The 25,949-nt window shown below is 45.9% G+C and overlaps 1 protein-coding gene across 1 annotated transcript in view; it reads right to left on the minus strand.

Annotated features, from left to right (window-relative positions):
* Tango4 (transport and golgi organization 4) overlaps positions 1-25,949 on the minus strand; it is an 87,985-nt gene that overhangs the window by 48,989 nt on the left and 13,047 nt on the right. The window contains exons 4-6 of the mRNA XM_037429260.2: positions 23,458-23,591; positions 22,663-22,758; positions 9,589-9,681 (exon numbers count right to left, since the gene is read on the minus strand). Coding sequence (XP_037285157.1) covers positions 9,589-9,681; positions 22,663-22,758; positions 23,458-23,591 — 323 coding nt within the window. The remainder of the gene's footprint in view (positions 1-9,588; positions 9,682-22,662; positions 22,759-23,457; positions 23,592-25,949) is intronic.

The raw sequence follows: 25,949 nt of genomic DNA on the forward strand, positions 1-25,949 counted from the left end.
AGCGCCTGGCCTGTGAATCAACTACACAACAGAAACACCACTCACTCATATGCCTGAGGCGTCAGTGAAACTATTGTCCATACAGGAAAGAAGACATCCGAGTGACTCACAAGCCTACGACCGAAGTCTCTCTACATACAGTTAAACCTAGATATAGTGAAATAGATGAATTCCCGGAAAAATTCGTTATATAGAGGTTTTCGTTATATGGAGGTTCGGCACGAAAATTCGGAAAATAAATGCGCAAATTAAACAAAAGGAGGACTGAAGGCAGAGCTAACCCCAAACACCTATTTCACAGTAAAAAACTGCATTGTTACTGCAATAGCAATTATATGGACACTTTCGGCAGGTTCTTGCTATCCCCACCATGTTCCCCAACAAGTCCAAATTGACAACATGACCCCGCGCATTGTAACTTTCACAAGAGTTTTCATAAATATAGATACGTATACATATACCATACATATACAGCGAATGAAGGCGGTGGCGGCAAAAACCTAGCCGAAACTGCCCATATACATATTTGCTATCGCAATAAAAAAAGCAGAGCTGAATGTTGTCAGAGGACACGCCATGCGCGTGCAGTGAAACTATGCATGCGCGCACGGCTTCGAAAACGAAGAGCGAACGACACGGACACAGACACGGTTACTGCGGAAACTATTCGGGAAAGTGCCCTCCATATGCAGTGTGGCCCCACATATGTGACGCTAACTGAAAGCGTGGCACTGCCAACGTGCAAAAGTGTTTTTTTTTTGGTTGGGGGAAGGGGGCACACCCGCGCATGCGACCGTGGCGGGGAGAAAGGGGGCAGCGCCGGCTCATAAGGTGCAGGACAACCTGCCTGCCTCACGAGGACGCAGCCCCGCCACCGCTTTGGCCGCGGCGGGGCAGAAACGGAAGATGCATGCTCATACCAAAATGCCGAAATGCAGAACAAAACTCCAAGATTGTCCGTGGGGAAATTTGTTATATTAAGGTTGTCTCCCGCAGTTACTTTGTTACATAGACGTCACAAATACATGTGCTTCTATGGAGGGACGGCGGGAATAGAAAAACTTCGTTATATCCAGGAATAGTTATATAGAGGTTTGTTATAAGCAGGTTTAACTGTATTGCCAAAGACTGCCTAACGAGGGAGACAGCCAAAGGCACTCTATACATGGAGAGCTTGGAAGAGAAAACTTTAGTACTGAATGCGAAATATTCGACAATCCATTAACCCGTTCGGCACCACTCTCGCCTATGCGAAACCCATAACCCTTTGTCCACTGCCTCTGTCTTTAAGCAGGTGCCCGCAAGGTGGAAAGCGTAAACAGTGTGAACAATTTGTACGGTTGGGACACCTACCTGTTGAATGAGTGTTTATGCAGCTTTCCAGTTATTCGTATATTGCCCGTGCCGACCGAGGGAAACGCCATAATTGGTGAGCTTGCTCATCACTTTTGAGAAAGTAAGCAGACGACTACCAACGTTATTTATGTCGTTGTATGTGTGGTTACGCGTTGTTCATGTTTCCATTTTCGTTAGAAAAGAGTGAAATTCCTCGTATGTGTGGTGATTGAAACTTATAGTATTGTCTAATAATTGTTCAGGGGTGGGGTGCTCAGCACCTACAAAAATCACCCGCAACACGGTTTGACTTATTTACTGCAAGGTCTTATGAGAAAGAGCGGCGGAAGCAATGGATTGCCACTGGGCGTTGGGACAGACGAGCCGCCCTGACATTGTGAAAGTTAATGCGCCACTTCTTGTTCTCAAGCTTTCGGCACTCGTTAGATGTACTCGATCATGTTGACACTGGTCAAAGACGAAACTTATCGTAGCCTAAGCATGCGTTGGTTGTCGGTTCAACGATCGTGCAAGGGCATTTACCTCGAACATTCTGTATTTTTCATTTACAAAAACAGCAATGCCGCAATCGTTGACTTCAGAATGAACAAGCAGTGATTTAGATGTCGCATTTGAAATCAAAACAAATCGGATGTTCATCACGAGCTCGGACTCATATCTGGGCCTTGTTATGCTGGTCTGTGCGAAGCTCCTATCATATTCACTGGCTTGACGATTCACTTCACCTAGACAGCCGCACTGACAGTCTGTTCTCTTTTGCAGTAGGAGGTGACCACATGTCTCTTAGGCAGCTCTCTTGAAAACTTGTCACTGCTACCACGGCATGATCTATTAATACCTTTACTAATGATACTAAGCGCTATCTGTCGAACGCAGAAAAAACCTTTTTGATGATAGCGCCACGCAAGCACAGCAGCACAAAAACAAATAAAAAGACAAAGCACGTGACGTCCGAAATAGCAGGCGCACGATGTAAAAACACGGCGCGTGCCCGCCATCTCAGAGGCCATGCAAAGCGCAACTGCACCCACTGCGCTGAGGGCGTGCCGTGCACCTTCCAATCTACCACAACGTTTGTGCGCCACCATCCAACACTGCATTTTTGTTGTCGAGTTTGTCGTTATTAACTTAAATGGAACACCTGCTGCGCAGCACGCATTCGGCCGGTACGCTAGCTACACGGCTGGTTTGCACAGCATACACTGGAGCATTGGAACCGAGCAGCTCATCATCAGGATTAGTTTTACATTCGAAATAAAGAAAAGGTCGATGGGTGGGCTTCCCCATGGGCCCAGCGGCTCGTTCCTTTCCTCAACTATTTTGGTGCCGTGAAACCCGGGAGGAAGGACCTTCGGAGGCGAGACGGAGCGGACTTCACAAATTTCGACTGCAGTCGTAGCCTCGAGGACTTTTGTGAAGCCGCCGTGGCTAAAGCTGATGTGTGAGGCCTAACCACCGCTGAGATCTGGGAGCCCGACTCCGGTTGCAATTAGTAAGACTACAAGGAGCGTACATGCTATGACTTGAGTGCAGGTATTGTCTGGACGTTAACGAGGCGGGAGCCTTAACGTCTACTTCAACTCCTTCCTGACTCGCCCTTCACGAAGACCACCCGATATTCACAAGGCAGTCCATAGGTCAACGGCGTGCATCTTGACAGTGCAGCCCCGTGAGTGCAAGCATCATCTGAAGGCTCGCGAGACGGGAGCCCTCAGGTTTTCTTCAGCTCAGTCCTGACTCGCCCTTCATGACGATGGCCCGATACGCACAAGATCATGAAGAACGACAGCCCGACCGAACCTTCTGCGATGGATGCCGTGTTGACTCCGACTTAGCCTTGTGACACAGTCCGCCAGTGATCTCTCCCATTTCCGACACTAGACCGAATCATGGAGGCCCTCTACGAAAGGCGGAGTCAAGCATGCAAGACCGTCACGCAAGTCATCGCTGATATCGAACACCTTTGGCGTATAGACCACCCACCAATATGTGAGTTGAAGAAGTTTCCCCAAATTTTGACTGAACAGTACGAGCTTCTCAGAAGAATCGATAAGGAGATTGAAAAAACAGTTGATATCGATCATTTGGAAGCGGAAATGGAAGAAGCCGAAGTTTATGAACGCCAGATTATTCTAGCAAGGGTGAGAGTGGAGTATAAGATTGAAGATGCACAAAAAGCTCAGCAAAGTCATGCGGAATCGATAAAACGGATGAGAGCAGAAGCAGAAAGGAAAATACTACCTCCGTCTACATCACCACCATCTAGCCATTATGTGCCGAATGGCAATCTTGTCGCACAGAAACTAGATGAGTCAGCCTCAGGACAAAAAAGAGGAATATAACAGCAGCATACAAACCAAGGTTCCTACAACAGAAAAGGCAAACCAAGAACCGTACACCGAAAAACAACCTCCGAGTCTGAAGACACCTTCCACAACTTTAGAATTCACGTCAAAAGACTGTACCCATGAAGATAACGTCAGAATATCTACAACAACTCAGCTGATCATGGTGGAAGACATTTCTTTGATAGGAAACTGGGAAGCTTTTGAAGACCGCAAAGGTAAACCGCCAGGTCCTAAAGGTAGATGCACGCCGAAGACGACAACTCCAGGCCACATAATGTCACCGCCAATATGCTTAGAAAAGCCTGGTGGAAGCAAGACAAGACCACTTCTTAAGGGGTACGCGAGTCTTAGACTGGTGAAAAATGGCCAAAAAGTCAATTTTGAGAAAATGCGATATTTGAAATTTTTAGACCTATAAGCACATGTCCTCAAATTGTGAACGCTGAATTCGATCAGTAAATGAATTAAAATTGATTATGAAGTCGCCACGGGAGCCGCAAAACAACCCACGGCAGGTCAAATTCATTCGAACTTCCCGCGCCCGTCGCCGGCGAGGCAGTCGGCCGATCGCCGCCATCTTGGGCTTGTTTTGAAGCTGATTCCTTTGTGCGCATTTTGCCATGCTTCAAAATGGCGTCGTATAAACAGAACGGCTGCCCTCGCCCCTTTCCCGGAGCCCCATTCCGGGCTGCTGATTAGCCGGAACGCGCGCGCACCAGGCGAGCCCTCTGTTCCTCGCTTCCCATTGGCTGATGCGGCCAAAGTTGCCCGCGCTTTTTTTTGTATATTGTTCGTCGACCGCCGGTTCCCGTTCGCGCACGTTGTTGGTCTGCTTCCCGCACGTGCCTGCTTGTGCTACGCGACCGACGCACTGACTTTCCGTCTTTTGCCGGCATGATTGGAGACGCTCGTCTAAAGAAGAAGACGCGCCAAGCGTACGGCAAGAAACGGAGGCGCCCGTGGAAAGTCCGCCAGAAGAAAGCAGCCTACAACGTGCAGCCGATTTCGCCCGATGCCGCCGAAGCGGCGCATTCCGACGACGGCGCGCAGCTGCGGTCGCTTGTTTCCAAAGCGGTGCACTCTCCTGTGCCTTGCAGCAGCACCTCATCGGATTGTGTCGTCGTCGGATGGTCATCTTGCACTTACAGCAGCATCCTAGACCGCATTGACACGGCGTTTTCTTCGGCGGACGAGTTTGCTGAGTGCGCGAGAAATGCAGCAGGCTTGAAGCATCACTCGCATCGCAGTGCGCAACGGAACAAAAGTTCGAGTTACTAGATATTGATCTGGAGGATGGTGGCAAAGAAAACGGGACAGAATTTGTTATTGTTGATCTGGCGGCAATACGCTCGTTATTTGGACGTGTCGTGTGCCCAGAATGCGGTGAAAGAAGCGTCACTATTTCAAAGGCCAAGAAAGAGTACGAGCTGTGTTCGAAGCTCATAGTCACATGCGGCAGTTGTGACTTTCGCGAAGAGCGTTTTTTGTCCCCACGTATAGCCGACGAGACCTACGCCAAAATAAGGCCGTATGAAGTTAATATGCGTGCCATGAAGACCTTCAACAGTATCGGCAAGGGGGCAACGGCTCTGTCGGACTTCTTCGCCGGGATGAATATTTCGCATCGAGGGCTTCACCACAAGAGTTACCAAAGCCACATGGATATAATGAAAGAAGCCTGCTGTGCGACTGCTGCCGAATGCGAAGCGGAGAGCGTTGCTCGTGCCAAGGAGCTCCATGCGGAGTTCGGCAACGCGCCCGGAAACGTCGGCGTAATTTATGACGGCACCTGGCTTACGCGTAGACATAGCTCGCATATATGTGTTGACTGCATGGTTGAGATGTATAATGGCCTCGTGATAGACCATATCGTGCTATCGAACTTTTGCCTGGCTTGCACCACAGGACCCAAGGAAGGAGAAGCAGGACATTCTGCCTGGCTTATTCAGCATGCCCCTCTGTGCCAGAAGAATGTTGATTGTAATGCTGGCCAGATGGAAGTGGAGGCAGCACTACGCTTGTTTGAGCGGTCACTTGAAAAGCACAAGCTTCGATATACGACAATGCTGTCGGACGGCGACAGCAGGACATTTCATGCACTCACAGAAAAAGAGGTGTACGGCTTCATAAAGGTGGCCAATAAGGACTGCATAAATCATGTACACAAGCGTATGGGAGCTGCCTTAGGTACCCTTGTAGAGATAAAAAAGCTCAAGGTGGCTCACTTGGTGGAAAGGGCAGACTTATGCAACAAAAGATAAAGAATATCACCTCATACTATGGCTACGCATTGAGAAGCCACAGGAACGATGTTCCAGGTATGCAGAAGGCTGTTCTAGCAACTTTGAACCGCATGTCTTCAACTGACGAGGCACCAAAGCATGACCTTTGCCCTGAAGGCCCTGAATCCTGGTGCAAATTTCAGAGAGCTCTTGTGAAAAATGAGAAGCCGCCACCACAGAAGGACAGCCTGCCTGATTTCTTAACTGAGGCATTGGAGCCTGTGTTTAGGCCGCTGAGCGACAATGCCCTCTTGGAAAGGTGCAGCGATGGGATCACCCAGAACCCAAGTGAGAGCCTGCACGCTATGATTTGGCAACAGGCCCCCAAAACTCAGCGTGCATTCTTGCAGAGAATTGAAAGGGCAGTTGCCGAAGCCATCAGCCGCTTCAACCAAGGCACAACCAAGAGCAACTTGAAATTGCCAAGAAGCTGGGCTACAGCGCTGGCAATAACTTGGTGCGTCGCAGCCTTAAGAAGGACAAGGGCAGGCTGCAAAAATCGCGAAGAGAGCATCCCGACAGCAGTTCAATAAAAGAAAGACTTTCAAGGCGTCACAAGCCAGCAGGGGACTCTGCTTACAGCCCTGGTCTGCTGTAAACAGTCATGATGGCAAATAGTAGTGAGAATTTTTGCAAAAATGCATATTCTTGGTTTTAGACCTAAACATTGTGTAAATCTATTGTTTATCCAAGGACAACATTATTACATGATTTTTTTTAGTTCCTTTCACTTGCAAGACACTGGAACGACCACAAAGTAAAAAAATAATAATTCTTATGCTGAGTCAATGACTATTTTATAGTTCTAGAACAAGCTGTGAGCAGTATTCTGGGTGGGTACAGTGAAATTTAGCATGGCCATTTATCCTATAATATAGAGCTACAGAATTATGTCATTAATATCGCTGTAGCTTCACTTTAGCAAAAGTTAAAGTTGCCAGAAACTTCAAACGCGTTTTTCTCAGTTCGATGTTTTCGCACATTGCACTCGGCCTTACGGGGGTTTTTCCTATGTTATACTTGAGTGAATGCGACAAAATTGGTATCATTTTATTTGTCTTGACATGATCTAGGGGGTGATGCTATTTCTATTTCTCTAGCATCACTTCAAAAATTACCATTGAAGATTTCAGTGAGAGAAATTTATTGTAATATAGTGACCATAAGTGTTCGTCTGTTTTCTTGCTTATAAAATGCCTTCAAATGGATAAAAATAGCATCACCCCCTACAGCAAGTCTCCAGCATTGGAATTATGCATTGGAATTATGCATTATGGATTTAGCAAGAATAAACTGTCAAGAAGTCCTGTAACAAGTACGCAATTAATTAAGATTCAGACCTTCATATTTTCTAAACCACTTGAAATATCAAGAAACAAATTAGAGATTTGAAATAAGCATGAAAAGCTAGCTTAGATAGTGAAGTCTGGTTAATATTCAGCAAAAAACTAAAAAAGATTTTAGAACCCACGTCCCCCCCTTAAAGTGAGTGGAAACGGAAGGAATACGGCGAGGACGCAGATGCAACTTCCTTGTACTGCATTTAGGTTCTCCTCTTCTAGGAAGTCACAAACGTCAAGGTTGAAGGCAATATGGATAACCCCTCTTATTTGAGCGAAGAATGCCAAAAGAGCGTCACAGCTGCATATAAGGGAGAGCAGACCAAGACAGAAAGAAACGGCTGGTGCTTCTCAGGTCAACGAAAGCAAGACAAGAAAATGAAGAAAACTGTCTAAAGCGAGCTACAGAAAAACATCGAGGAAGGGACTGCATCATCGTTGTTCATGTGAACTAAAAGTGCTCATCGAAAGTAAACCACGGGGAACACGTTCAAAAGCACGCATTTCGAACAAGCATCGAAACACCACTGGAAGAGCTGGCACAGGAGAAAACTTGGATGGTCCCATATAGACTGCCTTGGAACTCATACAACTACTGACTAGTATTGTGTACTAAGAACATGGGTGTGTGTTTAGAGTTCTTCATCGTCATGCGTCATTATGGGGGCCCAAAGGGTGCTCAATAATTTATGTAAACAAGGAAGAGGACAGTATCATCATCAAGATTAGTTCTGCATTCGGAATAAAGAAGAGGTCGATGGGTGGGCTTCACTATGGGTACGGTGGCTCATTCCTTTCCTCAACAATGACAAGAGTAAATACGGTACTTTAAATTAATTTTGAAGTTTGCATGTGTGAGTGACTCCATCGTGCCATAGACCCTTTTCATAATAGTAAAGCTAGCTTTCCTGATAAGCAGTTTTCCCTACTAATGGCGGCTAGTCACTTTTTGCAAACAGAGTGTTCAAGCACAGTTTACTTGCACTAAGACTTGAAAAATGTAGGTTTAGCTATCTCAACACTACTGCGCATAATAGACAAGCCCCAGCGTGTTCAACTAGGACTTGGTCTCCATTTGAAGTTGGACAGGTGCTGCCATTGGTAAGGCAAACATGCAGTGCCGAGAAGCGCACTTGCAAATTACGAAAGGGGTCTATTAACAACCTCAAAAGGGACCCTTAGGGGATCATCCCCTACTTCCCTCACGTCACCATGCTGCAGTCAACAAAATAACTTACGATGAGATCATACCCATCATTTTTCTTTTGCCACATTTGTTCCCGCAGTCTATGCTTCTTGATGATTGGCTGCGAGTGTGTAGCCATGGCGCACACTTTGAAAGATTAGTGTACAGCGACACTGTAGTCCCATTTATTTTTCGAAAGTAGTTCTTGATGCAGATTGTGCAAAAGTGTGTCACAATTCTGTGTGCTGACGTGGTCGAGAGCTGCTCACGCTAGGCGGATATAATTTCACTCAATCGCTTCTCGATTTTGGAGCTCACTCATAGTGAAACTAAAGCTGGTCGGTAATGAGCGGCCTCCAATAAATTATCTGTCACATGTTGCAGCAAACGATGTGTCGTGTTATGCCTAACAGCAGAAACATATTGCGGCAGAAAAATGCAGCCAGAAGGGAAAAATTTCTCTCCCCACTTTTGAATCTACCTTCCCCCTCCTTCCCACGCCACCGGTATTGGGATCGGTGCACAGGCTTGTAGGTGACATTTTTACCCAAGCGTGTCTTAAGTGCTCATTGTAAAAAGCAGGAGGCTTAGAAAAATGTTTGCTATGAGTAAATGTAGCTTCAAAGGGTAACATAAGAAAAACACAAGTACACCGAAATATGGTCGTTTCAACCAATGCAGTAGACTATCATTAGACAGGACCTGAAGGGACCGGGAAAATATGTTCCACTTGATAGGAGTTCTGTTTACTGAGAGATGACCAGAGTTGTAGTATGCAGGGACAAAACCAATCATATCAGAAGCAGTTGTTCCATTTAAGTAGCAGTTTTGTTTCAACAGATTTCAGCCTACTGAGAACCTATTGTAGACTTATAGACTGTTATAAGCAGGTTTGACTGTATTTGTTTCCATGATCGCTGTGTGTCAGAAGGCACAGAGAAGAGGGAACACAAGATGCAGAGAGCACCATGCTCTGCATGTCTTGTGCTCTCTGCCACAAGCCGTGATTACGGACGCAAACTCGCCCAACACATTTTATTGCCTGCTATTGTTCAAGCCATCTTCTGTACACTCACCTTAATAATTCTGTCATTCGATCCTGTGCAAAACCATTGGTTTCCAGGCTCCACTGCAAGACAGCGAACCCAGCCAGTGTGCCCACTGATCACCTGCATGAAATCATAAAAGTTGAGGACGTGAGGAATTCATAAACAACATGTGTGTGCTAATGCCGATGTTTCGACAAGTGTACTTGTCTTTTTCAAGACTGCAACTTATGTGCTTAGCGCTTGTGTGTGTTGCTTCGTACCCTCTCCAATTTCAACAAGGGACGAATGAAAAGGGGGGAAGAGAAAAAAGAAGAAAAAAAGGTGATAGCGGCGGCAGTGCTCAGGTTTTCCAGAATTACAGTAGTCAGAAGAAATGATTGATTGATTTGTGGGGTTTAACGTCCCAAAACCACTATTTGATTATGAGAGACGCTGTAGTGGAGGGCTCCGGAAATTTTGACCACCTGGGGTCCTTTAACGTGCACCCAAATCTAAGTACACGGGCCTACAACATTTCCGCCTCCATCGGAAATGTAGCCGCCGCAGCCGGGATTTGATCCCGCGACCTGCGGGTCAGCAGCCGAGTAAGTAGTCAGAAGAAAGCACCACTTAAAGAGACACTAAAGTAAAATAACAATTTACATCAAAGTAAAAGCTGTGAGGTGCTGACACCTTCTGTAAAGTTGTTTGTGCCTCATGGCATACGTGTCTCGCACATAAGCCGCATTCAGGGCTAACAAATATCGAGCGGTAGGTGGCGTTGTGCTCGCGAGCATTTGAAGGTCCCTAGATGAAACAAGTTTTCAAGGTAGTGACATCTCCCCTTTCCTCCTCACTTATGTTCCTAGAGTGCCCCCTAGAAGGTTAAAAACTTTTATGAAAAAGCAAATGTTTGGGTTGAGTTGCTACAGTGAATAGGTGTATATTAAACAAAATGGGAGGAAATGAGTCATAGGATAAACGGTTACCTATATGAACATAAACGGTACAACACAAAAGCAAGCAGGATGTGCGTTACTTGACTGGCAACAATGTTCAGTTCTATATTTTACACCACTAGCCATGGTGTCTCACGTCGTATATCGTAGTTAGTCGAGTTATAACTAGTCCAGCTCTCCAAATGTGTTTTCTTCATACTTTGACACAGTGAACACGCTTTTTCCTGTATCCTGTCAGTGACCACAGGGTGCGTGATGCTGTGACAAGTGATTAGAGCCGGCTTGTGCGCACGCAAGGAAAAACCACGGCCAGACTGGTACGAACGCTTGACTAACAGCACTACGATGACTTTTTTAATGTGCCCATTTGGACAATCGTGATGCCAGGTGATTCTAGTGTGGTGTGTGGAACTTCCTGAAAAGTGAGAGTTCTAGTGGTGAAGTGTCCCGAAGCAGTTTGTTTAGGCTTCTTTATGACGCGTTCTCATCAACTGGTCAAGCGTGAAATGTTACTGAAGGTGCGTTGATTACACCCTCCAGCTGCCCTGTATATGTGCATACGCACAAGTATTTGTAACAACTGGCATGCACTAGACACACTTTTGATGCGCGCCTGGCGTTTGAATAAAAACCGACAAATAAACTCGCTTTGCAGATCCACGTCAACGTACGTTGACGGAGTTGCACGAAAGAAAGCATTCGCGTGAAATGTTTCATAGCTACACTTCACGGTGTGCTTCATCTCGTATAGCACAAGGTAAGTTGAAGCGAGCAAAACTGTTTTATGTTGTTTCGCGGCAACCCAGCATTGTTGAAAAAATGAGAATGATGAATTGAACGAGCACAGCGAAACAATCCTAGCCGGCTTGGCGCACACTGAAACGCTTCTCTTCACTTTATGTCCTGGCTACAATTTTGTCTTTGGTCACGGCGAGAGTCCGGCTGGAGCCATATGCGCATGCGTACTTGTTTTGAACCTTTTGCATAATAATAAATAACACCACCAGCCATTTGTAAGGTCACGTGCAAGGAATGCACCAATTACAAACGTGGATGGCAGAAAAAAGGAGGGGTAAGCAAGACAGTGAGGAGGACAGCTCGAGAACAATGAGTGACGCTACCTTGGAAACTTGTTTCATTTGGGGACCTGACAGCATTTATCACCACCACCATCTTCATCCTCATGGTTAGAATAGTTGCGCCGGCAGTGATGCCTGGCGGCGTCACTGCCGGTGTAACTATTGGTCACCACTATCTGGTAATGATAGTGGTCACCACTGCCGGCGCAACGTTGGTCACCACTATCATTGTCATGGTTAGGTCGGTAGCGCCGGCGGTGACCCCTGGCGGCACGAGAGAATTGAGCGAGTCTCTTTTGGGGTGGGGCGGCGTTTGACCGAAGGCGTTTGATCACAATTGATGTTATAATAATTTGGCTGACGATATCGTGATTTTAAAAGTAGTTAAATAAATGTACATTGTTTTGGTTCGTTCTGATCATGTTGACTGTGTCCGTGTTCCAAGAGCGTGGCGCGCTCCATTTCGAGACCCCCCAAAGCTCTATGTATGATGTCTAAAACAACAATATTATCAACAGCAGTGCCCTACTTACCGAGAAATTAAGGCAAATGCACAAGAATACATGCACCGCAGTAGAACAACCTCAAAATGATCCTAATGACGTCAGGCAAACCGCCTACAATTAATCACTAGTTATAGATCTAGCTGCACTAAGTAAAAAACTTTTCGTGCATCAAGAGACATCATAAAATGCTGCTTGTTCATTTCTGTTTGATCCATAGAAAAAAGAACCATCAGACGTTACTATGGAGAATGGCGTGAGTGATTCAAATATTTTATTTTATTGTAGTTAAACAAACCGGTATTACATGGAATCGATCTAGCCTATATATATCGTACTATTATTGTTCTCTTTCAATTTTAATTATAGATATGCATGTGTCTGAATACAACTACGAAGTTCTTATTTTCTAGAACCTTTACGCTACTGCATTCTTTCCTCTTCCCTTGCTTCTAAAACCACTCCTACCACGCATCATTAAGGTCATTCCCAACCCAGAAGGTTTTTTGCGTCTCCTTTTTCCTATATTTTTTTCCTCTTTTTTTTTTGTCGGCTGTTAACCCTAACGTCCCACGTACCACCCCCCCAACTTCCCTTTTTTTAGGGGCGAAGCTCCTTAGGGCGTGGGCTGTGCGTCCCCTGTAGCCTGTATGTAGCCACCTCTAGTTTAGTTCTTGCAGTGTTCACTAGATGGCGGTACCGTCCCCTGTATGTAGCCACCTCTAGTTTAGTTCTTGCAGTGTTCACTAGATGGCGGTACCGTCTCCTGTATGTAGCCACCTCTCGTTTAGTTCTTGTAGTGTTTACTAGATGGTGGTACTTGTAGCTGATGATGAAAAGATGCAAGATGTTATAAACTAGAAAGCGGTACTTGTAGTTGATGAAAGACGCGAGATCTTATAAAATAGGAATGATGTCACATATGGCGCGTGTCATTGGTTGAAGGCAATCGTTCGATTTAGTGCGGCGACGTACGCTAGGGGGAGCAATGTAATAAAATCGAGTGGGCAAAATGTACAGAGGATTTATGGTTTACCAGGTTTACCTCCGGAGCTTCGCCCACTCATCATCATTCACTTCGTGGATATGGCGGAATTTTTACCTTTCTTCTTGTGCTTCTCTTGTCATTGCTCATTTTCTTTGCATTCTCAATTTCCCTTTTTCTCAACCGACATGCTGCCGAATTCTTGAGACAAATCCACTGAGTGGGCAACCTACGAGGATACTGAAAGCATATTTTTGCCAATGACTTCTCTCATTAAACACGTGCTCTTCCGACCCCATCCGGTATCGCTTACCTTCGGCATCTTGGCATTTAAAAGTACGCCGCCTGCTTCTCCCCCCTTTTTGTAACCACTCTCTTGTTATGCGTCCCATTCAGAGGTGTTCGGGAACAGGCGTAAGCAGCTATCGTCGACAACCCTTTGTGGTAGCTGGACACGGCAACTATCTGCTGGCTTCAAACTTTCAAGCTGTTTCCTTTTTTCGTGTCTTTAGCGGCCACCGCTTTGCAGCACACCACTCCTACTTTGTGCATTTTCTTTTTTTTCATTTTTATTTTTTCCTTTTCTTTTTTTTTCTACCTTCCGAGAACATTTTGAATCACTACCACCTAACTCAAAACAAAGCGAGGACTGCACTTCTCTGCTTTATAGTTCTTTTTTTTATTTAGACAACAATTGCCAACAGGGACATGCACCACCAGGACATGACGTCACTACTAACCCCCTCAAAACTAACACGCCAAGGACGACATGCTGTCTTTGACAAAGATAGGTTCTCTTTTTGAAATGTTAGCCAGCCTGTATGAGGCACCTCCACTGTTCACCCTGATTATTCCACTACGAGTTTCCATCAGTCGGCTCGCATCTTGATTTCTGTATTTATAGGCATTTATGCTGATTTCAAATATGTAATTAATTTTGTAGCAAGTTGCACAGCTTTTTGTGCCTCAATGATATGTAAAATATACTGTATTTACTCGCATAATTAGCACACCTTTTTTTTTGCGATTCTGGAGCTCCGAAAAGGGGGTATGCAGATTATGCGGGGATTTTGCGAACACATACAAAATAATGTGCAATAGTCCTAACGCACGCAGTATATACATTCAAGAAAAGAAAATAAGTTGGAGTCCGAATGAAGCGTACGTACTTGATTATTTCACCGAATTAGAATGTACTTTAATCTCGGTCAGATCTGGTCACGTGCAGCTTAGTGGGAATCACTGATCGAGATGTCTGATAGAGAATCATCATCGCAATCACTGCCTTTGTCCTCCCAAAGCGCATTGCCCTCACTTCTGTCCAGTGGGTTCGAATATCCCATTTTCTTGAAGCTCTTCTCAACAACGTTGGAAGAAACTAGGTCACACAGCAATACCGGAGGACCTAAGGTTTGTACATAATTGAAAAGGCCTTCATCAGTAGCAGGGCAGTTGTATTAGCAAGCGCGCACTCTTCTGTTTTCTCCTGTACTGATTGCACTGATCGGTACACGTTGAAGGAATTCACGCTGAAGTGCTTGGCGATGGCACGATTCCCGTTTTCTTCGGCAAACTTCAAAACAGCGTGTTGGAATTTTGCTGTATATGTAATTACTGTAGCGCACCGCAAGGGAACCGTAAATATCCATTCGCCGGATATGACGAAACATAAACTTCCGAAATCAACCAATAAGCGTGTGTTGCAGTGCAGATGCAGAGAATGAGAGGAACAGTTGGTTGGCCCGACAGGCCCAACAGGCTCTCGCACACCTCCAGTGGCAAAAGTTGTCTGCGCCACAGCACGAGCACACATTCTCACGGTGGTAGAGATGGAGAGATAGAGGGGTTAAAGGCTTGAGCACTTACGGCGACCTGTCAACAGGTTTGAGTGTTCGCGCACGATATTCTATGGATGGGGGAAGTCCTGAGAAGAAGAGACTTTGCACTCGCAGCTCGTTTGACTGCATTCGCTTGATCGGCGAGGCGCATGCCCATCCAAAAAATTTAAAGGTGCGCGCCGGCGAGCTGGCTCGGGCGGGTTGCAGAGCGCGAAATACGCAAGCATTTTTTTTTTTACACAAAGGTAAAAAATTATGCGAGGGTAAAAATGATGGGAGTAAACACGATAGTTCTTTTTGACAAACTTTTTATGCCACTAAACTTTTATGGTTCTGAGCTATCAATGGCTGATATCACTCCTCACTAACTTTAGAATGCCAATAACTATGAAGAAAGCACGTATTTCACATTTTAATGGACAAGAAAAATTGTAATGTAAAAATTGTTGAAATCCTCAGCCAATACTAATTGCTTGCTCTAGCTTCATAATCTATATACACAGGTAAAATCAAGTTTTAAAGAACATAGTTGCACCCTTTACATGTTAAGGAATATCTGAGCAAAATTTCATCTTGATCTGACTATCAGAAGTACCAAAAACATGATGTCTAATCTCAGGAAGTTGCCCAAAAATGGATCTTGAGGAAAACGCATTTTAAAGACATAACTCAAAGCTCATATATGAGGCAAAGATATTGTCGCTAGGTGAAAATAACAGAATACAGGATGACGGTGCGACCAGAAAAAACGAGGTCTGTATTAACAGAACAAAAGAGCAGCCGCTTCGACTTCTTCTTCCTCGGAGGAACCGTGGGTGCTGTCCACGCTCATCACTTCATCGTCCTCTGTCTTCTTGCCCGGCCTTAAGCCGTGACATTAGCCTCCCATTCAAGAAAGCATTGTCCCGATGCTTTATAATCAAAGCGGTTTGTACTCGTTGGAAACGCATGAGTTCATTCGGAGAAATAAGGCTTCATGCGTACCACGTGCACAACTTCTGGAGCATACCTTCGACGCCTTAAAGAGTGCGCAGTATCAGGAACAACCTCATAATTAACGTCACTGAGACGTCGCAGAACTTTATAGGGACCGAAGTACCGTCTTAACAGTTTTTCTGAGAGGCCACGGCGCCGAATAGGTGTCCATATTCAAACTTTCTCTCCTGGCTCGTAAGAGACTGGTCGGTGACGAAGGTTGTACCGTCTTGAATCGTAGCCCTGCTGGCGACTAATACGTAGGCGTGCAAGTTGTCGGGCTTCTTCGGCCAGCTGAGTGATATAATCAGCATCCGTTTCAGCGTCTTCGCACTCGTGCGGCAGCATAGCATCCAGCATAGTGGTGACTTAACGACCATGAAGAAGGCAGAATGGCGTTGTTCTTGTTGTTTCTTGATAAGCCGTGCTATAGGCGAACGTGACATACGGCAAGATTTCATCCCAGTTTTTATGCTCCACATCGACATACATGCAGAGCATATCCGCTAGTGTCTTGTTGAGACGCTCTGTAAGACCATTCGCTTGCGGATGATACGCCGTTGTTCGCCGGTGGGATGTGCCACTAAGTCTTAAAACTGTCTGTAATAGTTTGGCTGCGAATGCAGTTCCCCTGTCAGTTATTACCACTGATGAAGCACCATGCCTCAGCACCACATTCTCTACGAAAAATCGGGCTGCTTCACTTGCCGTGCCCCTCTCCAAAGCCTTGGTTTCGGCGTAACGAGTGAGGTAGTCGGTGGCTACAATAATCTATGCTGATGAGGTTGGAAATGGGCCCAAAAGATCCATTCCGACTTGAGCGAATGGAGTAACAGGCACGTCAATAGGATGGAGGAGGCCTGCTGGTTAGACGGGTGGAACTTTTCTGCGCTGGCAATCAAGGCACGTCCGAACATAGTGTTGAACGGTCGCCGTCAGTCTTGGCCAGTAATATTCCTGCCTCACTCTGCACAACGTACGCGTGTAACCCAGGTGGCCGGATGTTGGTTCATCGTGGCATGCCTGTAATACTTCACTCCTTAGAGATGTTGGGACGACGAGTAAGTAGTCGCTTCCGTGTGGCGTGAAGTTCATCTTATACAGGACGTCGTTGCGCAAGCAAAATGACGAAAGCCCTCTCGCGAACAGTCTAGGTACAGCTGAAGTGCGACCCTCTAAAAAACGTATTATGGGTTCTAGTTCGGGGTCGTCTCGTTGCAGCTGTGCGACAGTTGCAGTGTTTACAACTCCGACAAAGGCTGTATTGTCATCTTCTGCCGTCGCAGGTTCGTATGGCGCACGAGAAAGGCAATCAGCGTCTGAATGTCGCTTCCCCGATCTGTAGACCACCGTCATGTCAAATTCTTGAAGCTTCAGGCTCCAGCGCGCCAACCGTCCTAAAGGGTCTCCTAAATTCGTCAGCCAGCAGAGGGAGTGATGGTCGCTAACAACATTAAAAGGACGACCATACAGGTATGGGCGGAATTTTATAACCGCCCACACCACCGCAAGGCACTCTTTTTCAGTAGTGGAATAATTTTCTTCCGCACGTGAAAGAGTTCTGCTCGCGTAAGCAATTACTCGTTCGGAGCCATCCTGCCACTGCACAAGTACAGCTCCTAAGCCGACATTGCTAGCGTCGGTGTGCACTGTTGTCGGTGTGTCATCATCAAAGTGTGCGAGGACTGGTGGCTTCTGAAGGCGTTGCCGCAGCTCGTCGAATGATTTTTGCTGCTCTTCATTCCATACGAATGCGACGTCTTCTCTGGTAAGGCGGGTCAACGGCGAGGCAATGTGCGAGAAGTTCTCAATGAAGCGTCAGTAGTAAGCACACAGTCCTAAAAACCGCCTGACCGCCTTTTTGTCAGTTGGCGCTGGAAAATTCGTAACGGCAGCTATTTTTTCAGGGTCAGGCGGCACACCTTCACTACTGACAAGATGCCCCAGGAACAGAAGCTCTTCGAAGCCGAAGTAGCATTTTTCTGGCTTAAGTGTTAGTCCGGCGGAACGGATAGTTTGAAATACTGAGTGCAGTCGCCTGACGTGTTCGTCGAATGTAGCAGAAAATACGATGACGTCATCTAAATACATTAAGCACGTCTGCCACTTGAGGCCTGATAGTACGGTGTCCATTAGTCGCTGAAACGTTGCCGGTGCTGAGCACAAGCCAAATGGAAGTACCTTAAATTCAAAAAGGCCATCAGGTGTCACAAAAGCTGTTTTCTCCCGGTCTCTTTCATCGACTTCTATCTGCCAATACCCACTCCTTAGATCCATCGACGAGAAATAACGCGCATGCCGTAGTCGATCGAGTGAATCGTCGATACGCGGAAGTGGGTAGACGTCTTTTTTTGTCACCTGATTCAGCTTGCGGTAATCCACGCAGAAACGTAAGGTGCCGTCTTTTTTCTTCACTAATACAACCGGCGAAGCCCAAGGGCTTTTCGACGGCTGAATAACGTCGTCTTCAAGCATCTGTCGCACCTGCTTTTCGATGGCTTCACGTTCTCGCGGAGCTACCCGGTACGGGTTTTGCCTGATGGGTCTGGTCATGTCGTCCGTCATAATTCGATGTTTCGTCAGTGGCATTTGACGGACCCTGGAAATCGAAGAGAAACAATCTTCAAACTTGTTAATAAGCTGCATGATACTTTGATTCTGTGCCGGCAGCAAACTTGGGCCAATATCAACAGATAGAGGTGCAGGGGTCAGATCAGTTGAATTATCTTTTTCAAGAGTTAGGCAGTCTGTCATCTCGGTGAGCTCTTCCACGTAGGCGACTGCCATGCCCCTCGTTAGATGTCGGCGTTCAGAGCTGAAGTTCGTAACAAGGACGTGCGTGTGTCCGCATTTTATGCTTACGCCGCCTCTTGCGATAGATAAACCATGGCTGAATAGCAGTGTTGGAATTTGCTCGGCGATGTTTTCAGAATCGCTCGACGTGTCACATGTCACAGCCACGAGTGCACTCGATCGCGGTAGGATGGTTACGTCTTCTTCGAAGACACGCAAAGGCTGACGTCGCTGGTCTGTACAGGGCACATCCGAAACTTGATCTGGGGCCATCCAAAACGTAACCGATCTCTCAAGAATGTTGATAATGGCCCCGTATTCATGCAAGAAGTCCATGCCCAAGATCAGGTCTTTGCAGCACTCCGGTAAAATTACGAAAGTAGCGACGAAACCTGAACTGCCGATATTAATTCGAGCTGTACATTTGCCTGTCGGCGTCACCAATTGACCCCCTGCGGTTCTAATGTTTGGGCCCGTCCATATTGTTCTTACTTTCTTTAGGCAGTCGGCGAGTTTACGGCTGATAATAGAGAAGTCCGCACCAGTATCTACCAGTGCTTTTATTGGGCGTGCGTCTATACAAATGTCTAGATTGGCGCTTACGATTTCTGTTGATGTCGGTGACGTCGTATCGTCCTTGGTATTGTGCGTCGTACGATCCGTGGTATCATTCGTCGTATCACGTCGTAGAGAAGATGTTGGAGGTGTGATAGCATCTCGACGGGCGGCAACCTTCCCCCCAAAGGTCGCAGCTGTTAGTTTCCATGACGAGGGCTAGGAGATCTGCCCCGGACCCCCTCGGAGTAACTGCGCTGTGGCGGCGAGTTCGGTGCAGGTGAAGGAGAGCGGGGTCGACGATACGGCACTTCGGGTTGCTGTGCTTGCGGGCCTGCACTGCTGTCACGGCGGTTATCGAAATAGGCACGAGGGGAGGTTTGTAGAAAGTTATGATGTCTACGGTCACGGTACGGGCAATCGCGAAAAATATGGCCGGCTTCTCCGCAATGAAAGCAAAGTGGTCGACGGTCGATGGTGCGCCACAAGTCCGTCTTACGGATGAATGGTCGACTGGTGGGCATACCTTACGACCAAGATGCAGATGTCGGCGGAGTGTACATTGGCGCCATTTGCATAGGCACGTTGGACTGTGGATACGGCTGCGGCGGATTGGGAGCTGGGGCCCACGGCTCGTTGTAAGGCCCTTGGCTCACGTCACGATAAGCCAGTGGTGACGAATTGTAGGACACTGGAGTGTGTCGACAGACAGCTGATGCGTAGCTCACAGACCGCTGGTCTGAGGGCGATTCGGGCAACGAAAATGCCTGGCGGAGTTCTTGCCGCACAACTTCTGCAACGCAAGCCATGGTATTTTCTTGCGGAGTCACAAGGAGGTTTCGGATCTCCTCCCGAACGACCTCACGAATGAGTTCGCGCAGAGAACACTCACTACCGGCACTCAAAGCAGAGGGACTGGGAGATGTTTTGAATGGCTGGTCATGGTATCGGCGCCGTTGCTGCATTGCTCGCTCCATTGTTGTAGCCTCTTTGACAAATTCGGCTACGCTTATTGGTGGGTTGCGTAGGAGACCGGCAAACAGCTCTTCCTTGACGCCCCTCATCAAATGTCGGAGTTTTTTACCTTCAAGCATCTCGGGGTCGGCCCGCTGAAATAGGCAGGTCATGTCTTCCGCAAACATGGCGACGCTCTCGTTTGGTTTCTGTATGCGTGCCTCGATGAGCTGCAAAGCAGAATCGCGGCGGTCGGTGTTTGCGAATGTCCCGAGAATTTGCTGCCGAAATTCCTCCCACGAAGACAGCGTTGACTCGCGGTTCTCGTACCATGTACGAGCGCTGTCTGCCAAAGCAAAGTAGACGCGCGATAGCTTTTGTACAGTGGACCAGCGGTTGGCTTTGGCGACTCGCTCATACTGGGCTAACCAGTCCTCGACGTCTTCATAAACCTCACCATGGAAGGTCTCAGGAATTAGAGGCTGATCAACAGTAAGCTGTGAAGGCCCTCCGGTAGCCATTTCTCCCGGTACGGTGTGTTGCTGGAGAAGTTCGAGCGGGATCACCTCGGGACTAAGGCGTCGCTGTCGGCGACTGTAGCGGTGGATAGGAGTATCCACTGCAGCAACGGATTGCGGTGGTGGACTCGATGTGTTAGGGCGCGGAGGTGTCAAAAGCATCAATTGGAGAAGTCCAGCACCTCCACCAATGTCGCTAGGTGAAAATAACAGAATACAGGACGACGGTGCGACCAGAAAAAACGAGGTCTGTATTAACAGAACAAAAGAGCAGCTGCTCCGACTTCTTCTTCCTCGGAGGAACCGTGGGTGCTGTCCACGCTCATCACTTCATCGTCCTCTGTCTTCTTGCCCGGCCTTTAGCCGTGACAATATGTTTTTTTAAATGGTTTGTTACATCATGAGAGCTTAGCATTCATTGTTATTTTGAGCATGTGGATTTAGTAAACTCTTCATGTGAAGCGCAACGGCAACCAACCAGGTGACAATTTCCAGGAGACTCTAGACAATGAGCTCTTCTTAGTTTTTGGTAGCCACCTTATGCTCTTTTAAAGAGATTTGAACCTTCTTAGAGGTTGATTAATACCTTTATTATATTTTTTTGTGATAGAAGTAGAGAACCCAAACTTGTGAAATCAAGTAAAAGTGAAAATTATGTCATTTTGGAAAAAAAATGCGTTTTTCAACTTGCATCTTTCCCTGAACAATGCTATGTCAGAAATTCTTTGAATAAGGGCTTAACACTCATCAGTTTCCACTGTGTACGTAGTGTACCACATGAACTCAAGAGCCCCCCTCAGATACATTTATACTTGCTAACCGGAGTGTGGATAAGGTGTGACTCTGTATATTTTCTTTCCTGGGGATCGGAGTCTGACTCATGGATGTAAAGACCGAGGTCATCAAAGTTGTGAGCTGTTAAATTAAAATGCTGTGCCATGGCTTTCAATAACTTCCTTGCTGTGTCCGTTTGATGCCCATTTAATCCAACACTAACAGGTTGTCCTGTTTCGTGAAAAGTTTCACAAAATCATATGCTCTCATTCATTTTGCACTGAGCAAACATGTTGATCCAAGACAAAAACATTGAGCTGTGGGTACCAGTGTCTCAGGCTGTGAGAGGTCGCTTTAGAATACGATTGACCAGCTGAGGTCAATGTCATATTATCTAAGGCATGGTTGCTCAACATTAACAACGAAGCATGACATGAAGCAGGGGTCGGCAACTTTTTTAGGCAGAGGGCCAAGTTGTGTGAAGCCGATACATGGAAGGGGACTTTGCAGGCAAAGCACGAAATTTGGCCAATATACACCAATCGGTAAAACTGGATTAGAAATCATGTTTATTTCAGCATGCATGTTACAAAGCCGCAATCAAGCATAGACTACAAGTGAAAATACTATTTTATGTGAAAACTGCTCTGTCAGTAAGAAGTAGCAAAAAAATAAAAGGAGCTGGGGGGTTTGACTTCGTGCCAGGGGCTAGATAATACTGCCAAGCGGGCCGTAGGTTGCCGACCCTCAACAGAAAGCAAAGGAATCGCAGCACAATGCCACCTGCGACTCTGAACCTGACTTCAAAAATGCACCTCAGTAGACTGCTAAGTGCTCTTCTTTCATTACTTTCAAGGTGCCCTTGGATACATTTTGTTTAGAAGTTTACAAGAAGCAATACAACAATGCAATGTAATGCAAGAGAGCTTTTTGGTACACAAGTTTTTTTTTAAAGGTTTATGTGACATGGCTTGCTTTAAAAAAAAAAAAAATCTTGTTTCCACCTCAACAGGCTCCTAGACCGAAGGGGATCATAAGTTTTGACAAGACTATAGGGCCAACTTTTCATCTGCGCACTTACAGTACATCTGCTTTAAAGTCCTCACATGTTCATTCATGTAAAAATGGCAGCCTAACTGAGGGATATCACTGGAGCTAAAGTGTGTCAATAGGAAAAAAAGGCACATACCCTGTATAGCTTCCAGGGTGGATGCCACTGAGGCTTTGGTATGGCTACCTGTTTTCGCTGAACTTGTGCCAATTGTTGTCCTGCTAGCACAACTGCCTGAAAAGACAATAGACAAGCATTAATGAAAGATAGACTACGAAAAATTGCACAAGTCGTATACACTACCATTGAGAAAGTACTATGGCACTGCCCATTCTTTTTATAATTTATAAAATGAAATACACCAGACTCTTGTTAAACAGAACGTGAAGAGACCAGGACAATATGTTCCATTTAAAAAATATTCCATTTACTGAGAGATGAACACAGACGCAGAATTTATCTTTGAAAGCTATTACATTCAAGTTAGTTGCATTTAAACAGCAGTTTCATTTACTATAATTCCATTACTACAACTACTACTTGTGGCAAAAATATGTGAAAAACATTAGGCCAGCAGCCAACTTTCATAACTATATGTAGGATACCTTGTTTTGCAATTTCCCTTATCTCACCAGTACAGAGGAGCATACAAAACGAATGCCCCTTTGGTTTAGCCTTATTTAGCCTTATTTATCACAACAATTTAGAACTAAATCTTGAGATTTACTACTTAAGCTTAGCAAAATCACAATATTTGATTATGTTTGTGTTAAATATTGTACAACTCCCAAACTTCTTCATTTTTACAACCATGTTGACATACTATCTATTTATATTATTAGAGAATTGATAAATTAATTTTTAAAAATGATTATAAGCCATGAATCTACACACTGCTGCCCTGTAGTGCATGTAGGTGTATTAGACGAGTACCTGTGATGTTGATGATGGTGGCGCAGCTTTCATCACCGGATAGTCGTCAACACCTGGTGGTGGTGCATCATCGTCATACACGGGCATTACATCCATGCCTGAATATGTCAGCTCTTGAAGCTTGATCTCTTTACCTGTGCAATGGCAATATGGAATCTTCATTTTAATGCTCTAATCAGCAAGCACTGCCACCAGCAGACAGTGGTAATATTGCAAGTCAGCAGAGCCTACTATGTACTACTGATTCCAGAGCTTAGGGGTCACAGAATCAGTGAACATGCTGAATCGCCATGAGATGGATGGATTGATTGATGAACATTATTTGGTCTTTCGGAACCCACTTTATCAGGTTGTGGGCCGCTTTCACGGCGGTACAAATGTCTCTCTGCTGCCCATGAAAAAGAGGTGAAACGGGTACAAAGTTCATTGATCAAATTTTGCTGCAGATTCCAGTAAAAGACACAATAGGGAAGCTGGAAGGTGCAATTTAAAAGCTCAAGGCAGCAACTGTAGGACCTCCTGTAGGAACACACAAAATCCATTGTTGTAAAATATAGTATGATCTACAGTCTGCACTAGTATGTGCCAGCATATGCTTCTGGAAATATAAATTGCATGGGCTTTATTCAAGAGATTCCACAAGCCTGCGTTGTGTACTGATCAAAAAAGGTTTTCACACGATACCTACCTAAGCACGCTTACTACTAAAACTCTCATCACAAAGTTCACTGAGGAGTAAAAAATGGAGCATAATGTTGCTGTGGGCAGTGTGACACAGGAACAAACACAGACAGTTCGCTCTGGTCCTCCATCCAGGTCCCACTGCCCACAGCCACATCATGTTTAATTACCAACTCGCCCAGCCTGCCCTTCTGATGAGAAAAATAGAAAAATGTCATCTTCTGACATACTACTAAAGTGAACTTTCGAATTTAATGCACCACAGGTCGTCTTAGCCATCAGTGTCCACCAAGTCGGCCTACCACCAGCACAGATTTCATTATCTTTTTCATGTCGTTCATCCCCTCCCCACCCAGTATTTACTAACACAATCATTTGTGAATGCCTACAAATTAACTGTACAGTGAACTGTACAGTGTTTGATAAGCCCTATCTCCGTCTACAGGCATCAGCAAGCTTAACTCGAATGCTCCGCAGTGTGTCCTGAAACAGTTTGATGGACACTAGTGCTGCGTAGCTTTGGTTTCTGTCACTGAGATGTAACCAATACATGTTGACATACTATCCAAGCAAACCAAGGTATTATCTCGGCAACAGCACCCAGCACTTTATGGCTGGCATCAGTCAAACCAGTTCAGGCCAAGCTGTGGAACATTTAAGTTAAGATTGCTGATGCCTGTAGACGGAGATAGGGCTTATCAAACACCAGTACAAAAATATTAACTAACGGCAGCTAGCATCTTAACCACAGAAATCGACATGGCAGAAGAAACAGCAATATCGCTAGCAGTCTCAACCTGTACTCACAAAACAGTAATACTAACCGATTCACCAGCAGCTTGTCGAAATTTTCAGAAGGAAAGAATTTCCAAGCAAGCCTTAGAAATTCTCACCACTGCAGCAAAGACAAATCTACCAGATACGTACAGACGGGTTCACTGTTAAAGAGAAAACCTGCGTGAACAGCATGTTTAGATTTCGCTATCTTACGAAATCATAGTGGCTTAGATGTGCATAAGACTACTGGTGGTTAAAAGTTGCGACTCCTCTTAACAGACTATTGACTTGTATGAAGATTGTTTCTTAATCCAGTTGCTCTTAGAGGGCCAGGAACATTGATAGTATGCATTCGAGTGTTCCCTTTAACAGTGGACCATACTGTACATTGTTTGGGCTCCAGGTCACGAGTCCCTGAGGCAGCCAATGCTTTCGCCCGAGCTCATGTTCACCGGGCCATCGCACAGGACGCACTAAGGAGGAAAGATGTACCTAAAAGGTACAATGATATTGTCACGCGCTAGGAGCACGAAGAAACGTACAAGGAGACGCGACTGTCAAAATCTGAGACACAAAGAAGGACGTCTCCACTGGCACCGGTTGCTCGTCTTTGTCTTCTTCGTTCACTGGCCCAGAACTGGCTCACTGTTCGCTGGCACAGAACACCAGGTGGCATTACTCCTCCCCCAAGAGGGCATCGACCCGATGCTCAAGAAAAGTGTGCACAGTAGTGGGTCAAAGTAGGCAACATCAACAAATATTAAACAAAGTAGCGCAGGATAGAAAATGCGTCCTGGGCCCGGCAATCGGAAATAAACGGCATTCACTGTTCACATAAAGAGTTCACTGGCAAACGAAGAAAATTCACATCACCGCGTAAAGTATGGTTTTAGGCGGACGATGTGTACAGTCTCTGGGCGGGATAACCTGCGTTCGGATGATGGTGAGCCTCCGTCTAGAACCACTTCGTAGTTGACGTTGCTGACACGTCTGAGTACTTCGTAAGGTCCAAAGTACTTCCAGTTTCTCACTGA

Source organism: Rhipicephalus microplus, chromosome 2 (assembly GCF_043290135.1).
Source record: "Rhipicephalus microplus isolate Deutch F79 chromosome 2, USDA_Rmic, whole genome shotgun sequence".
Taxonomy (NCBI): Eukaryota; Metazoa; Arthropoda; class Arachnida; order Ixodida; family Ixodidae; genus Rhipicephalus; species Rhipicephalus microplus.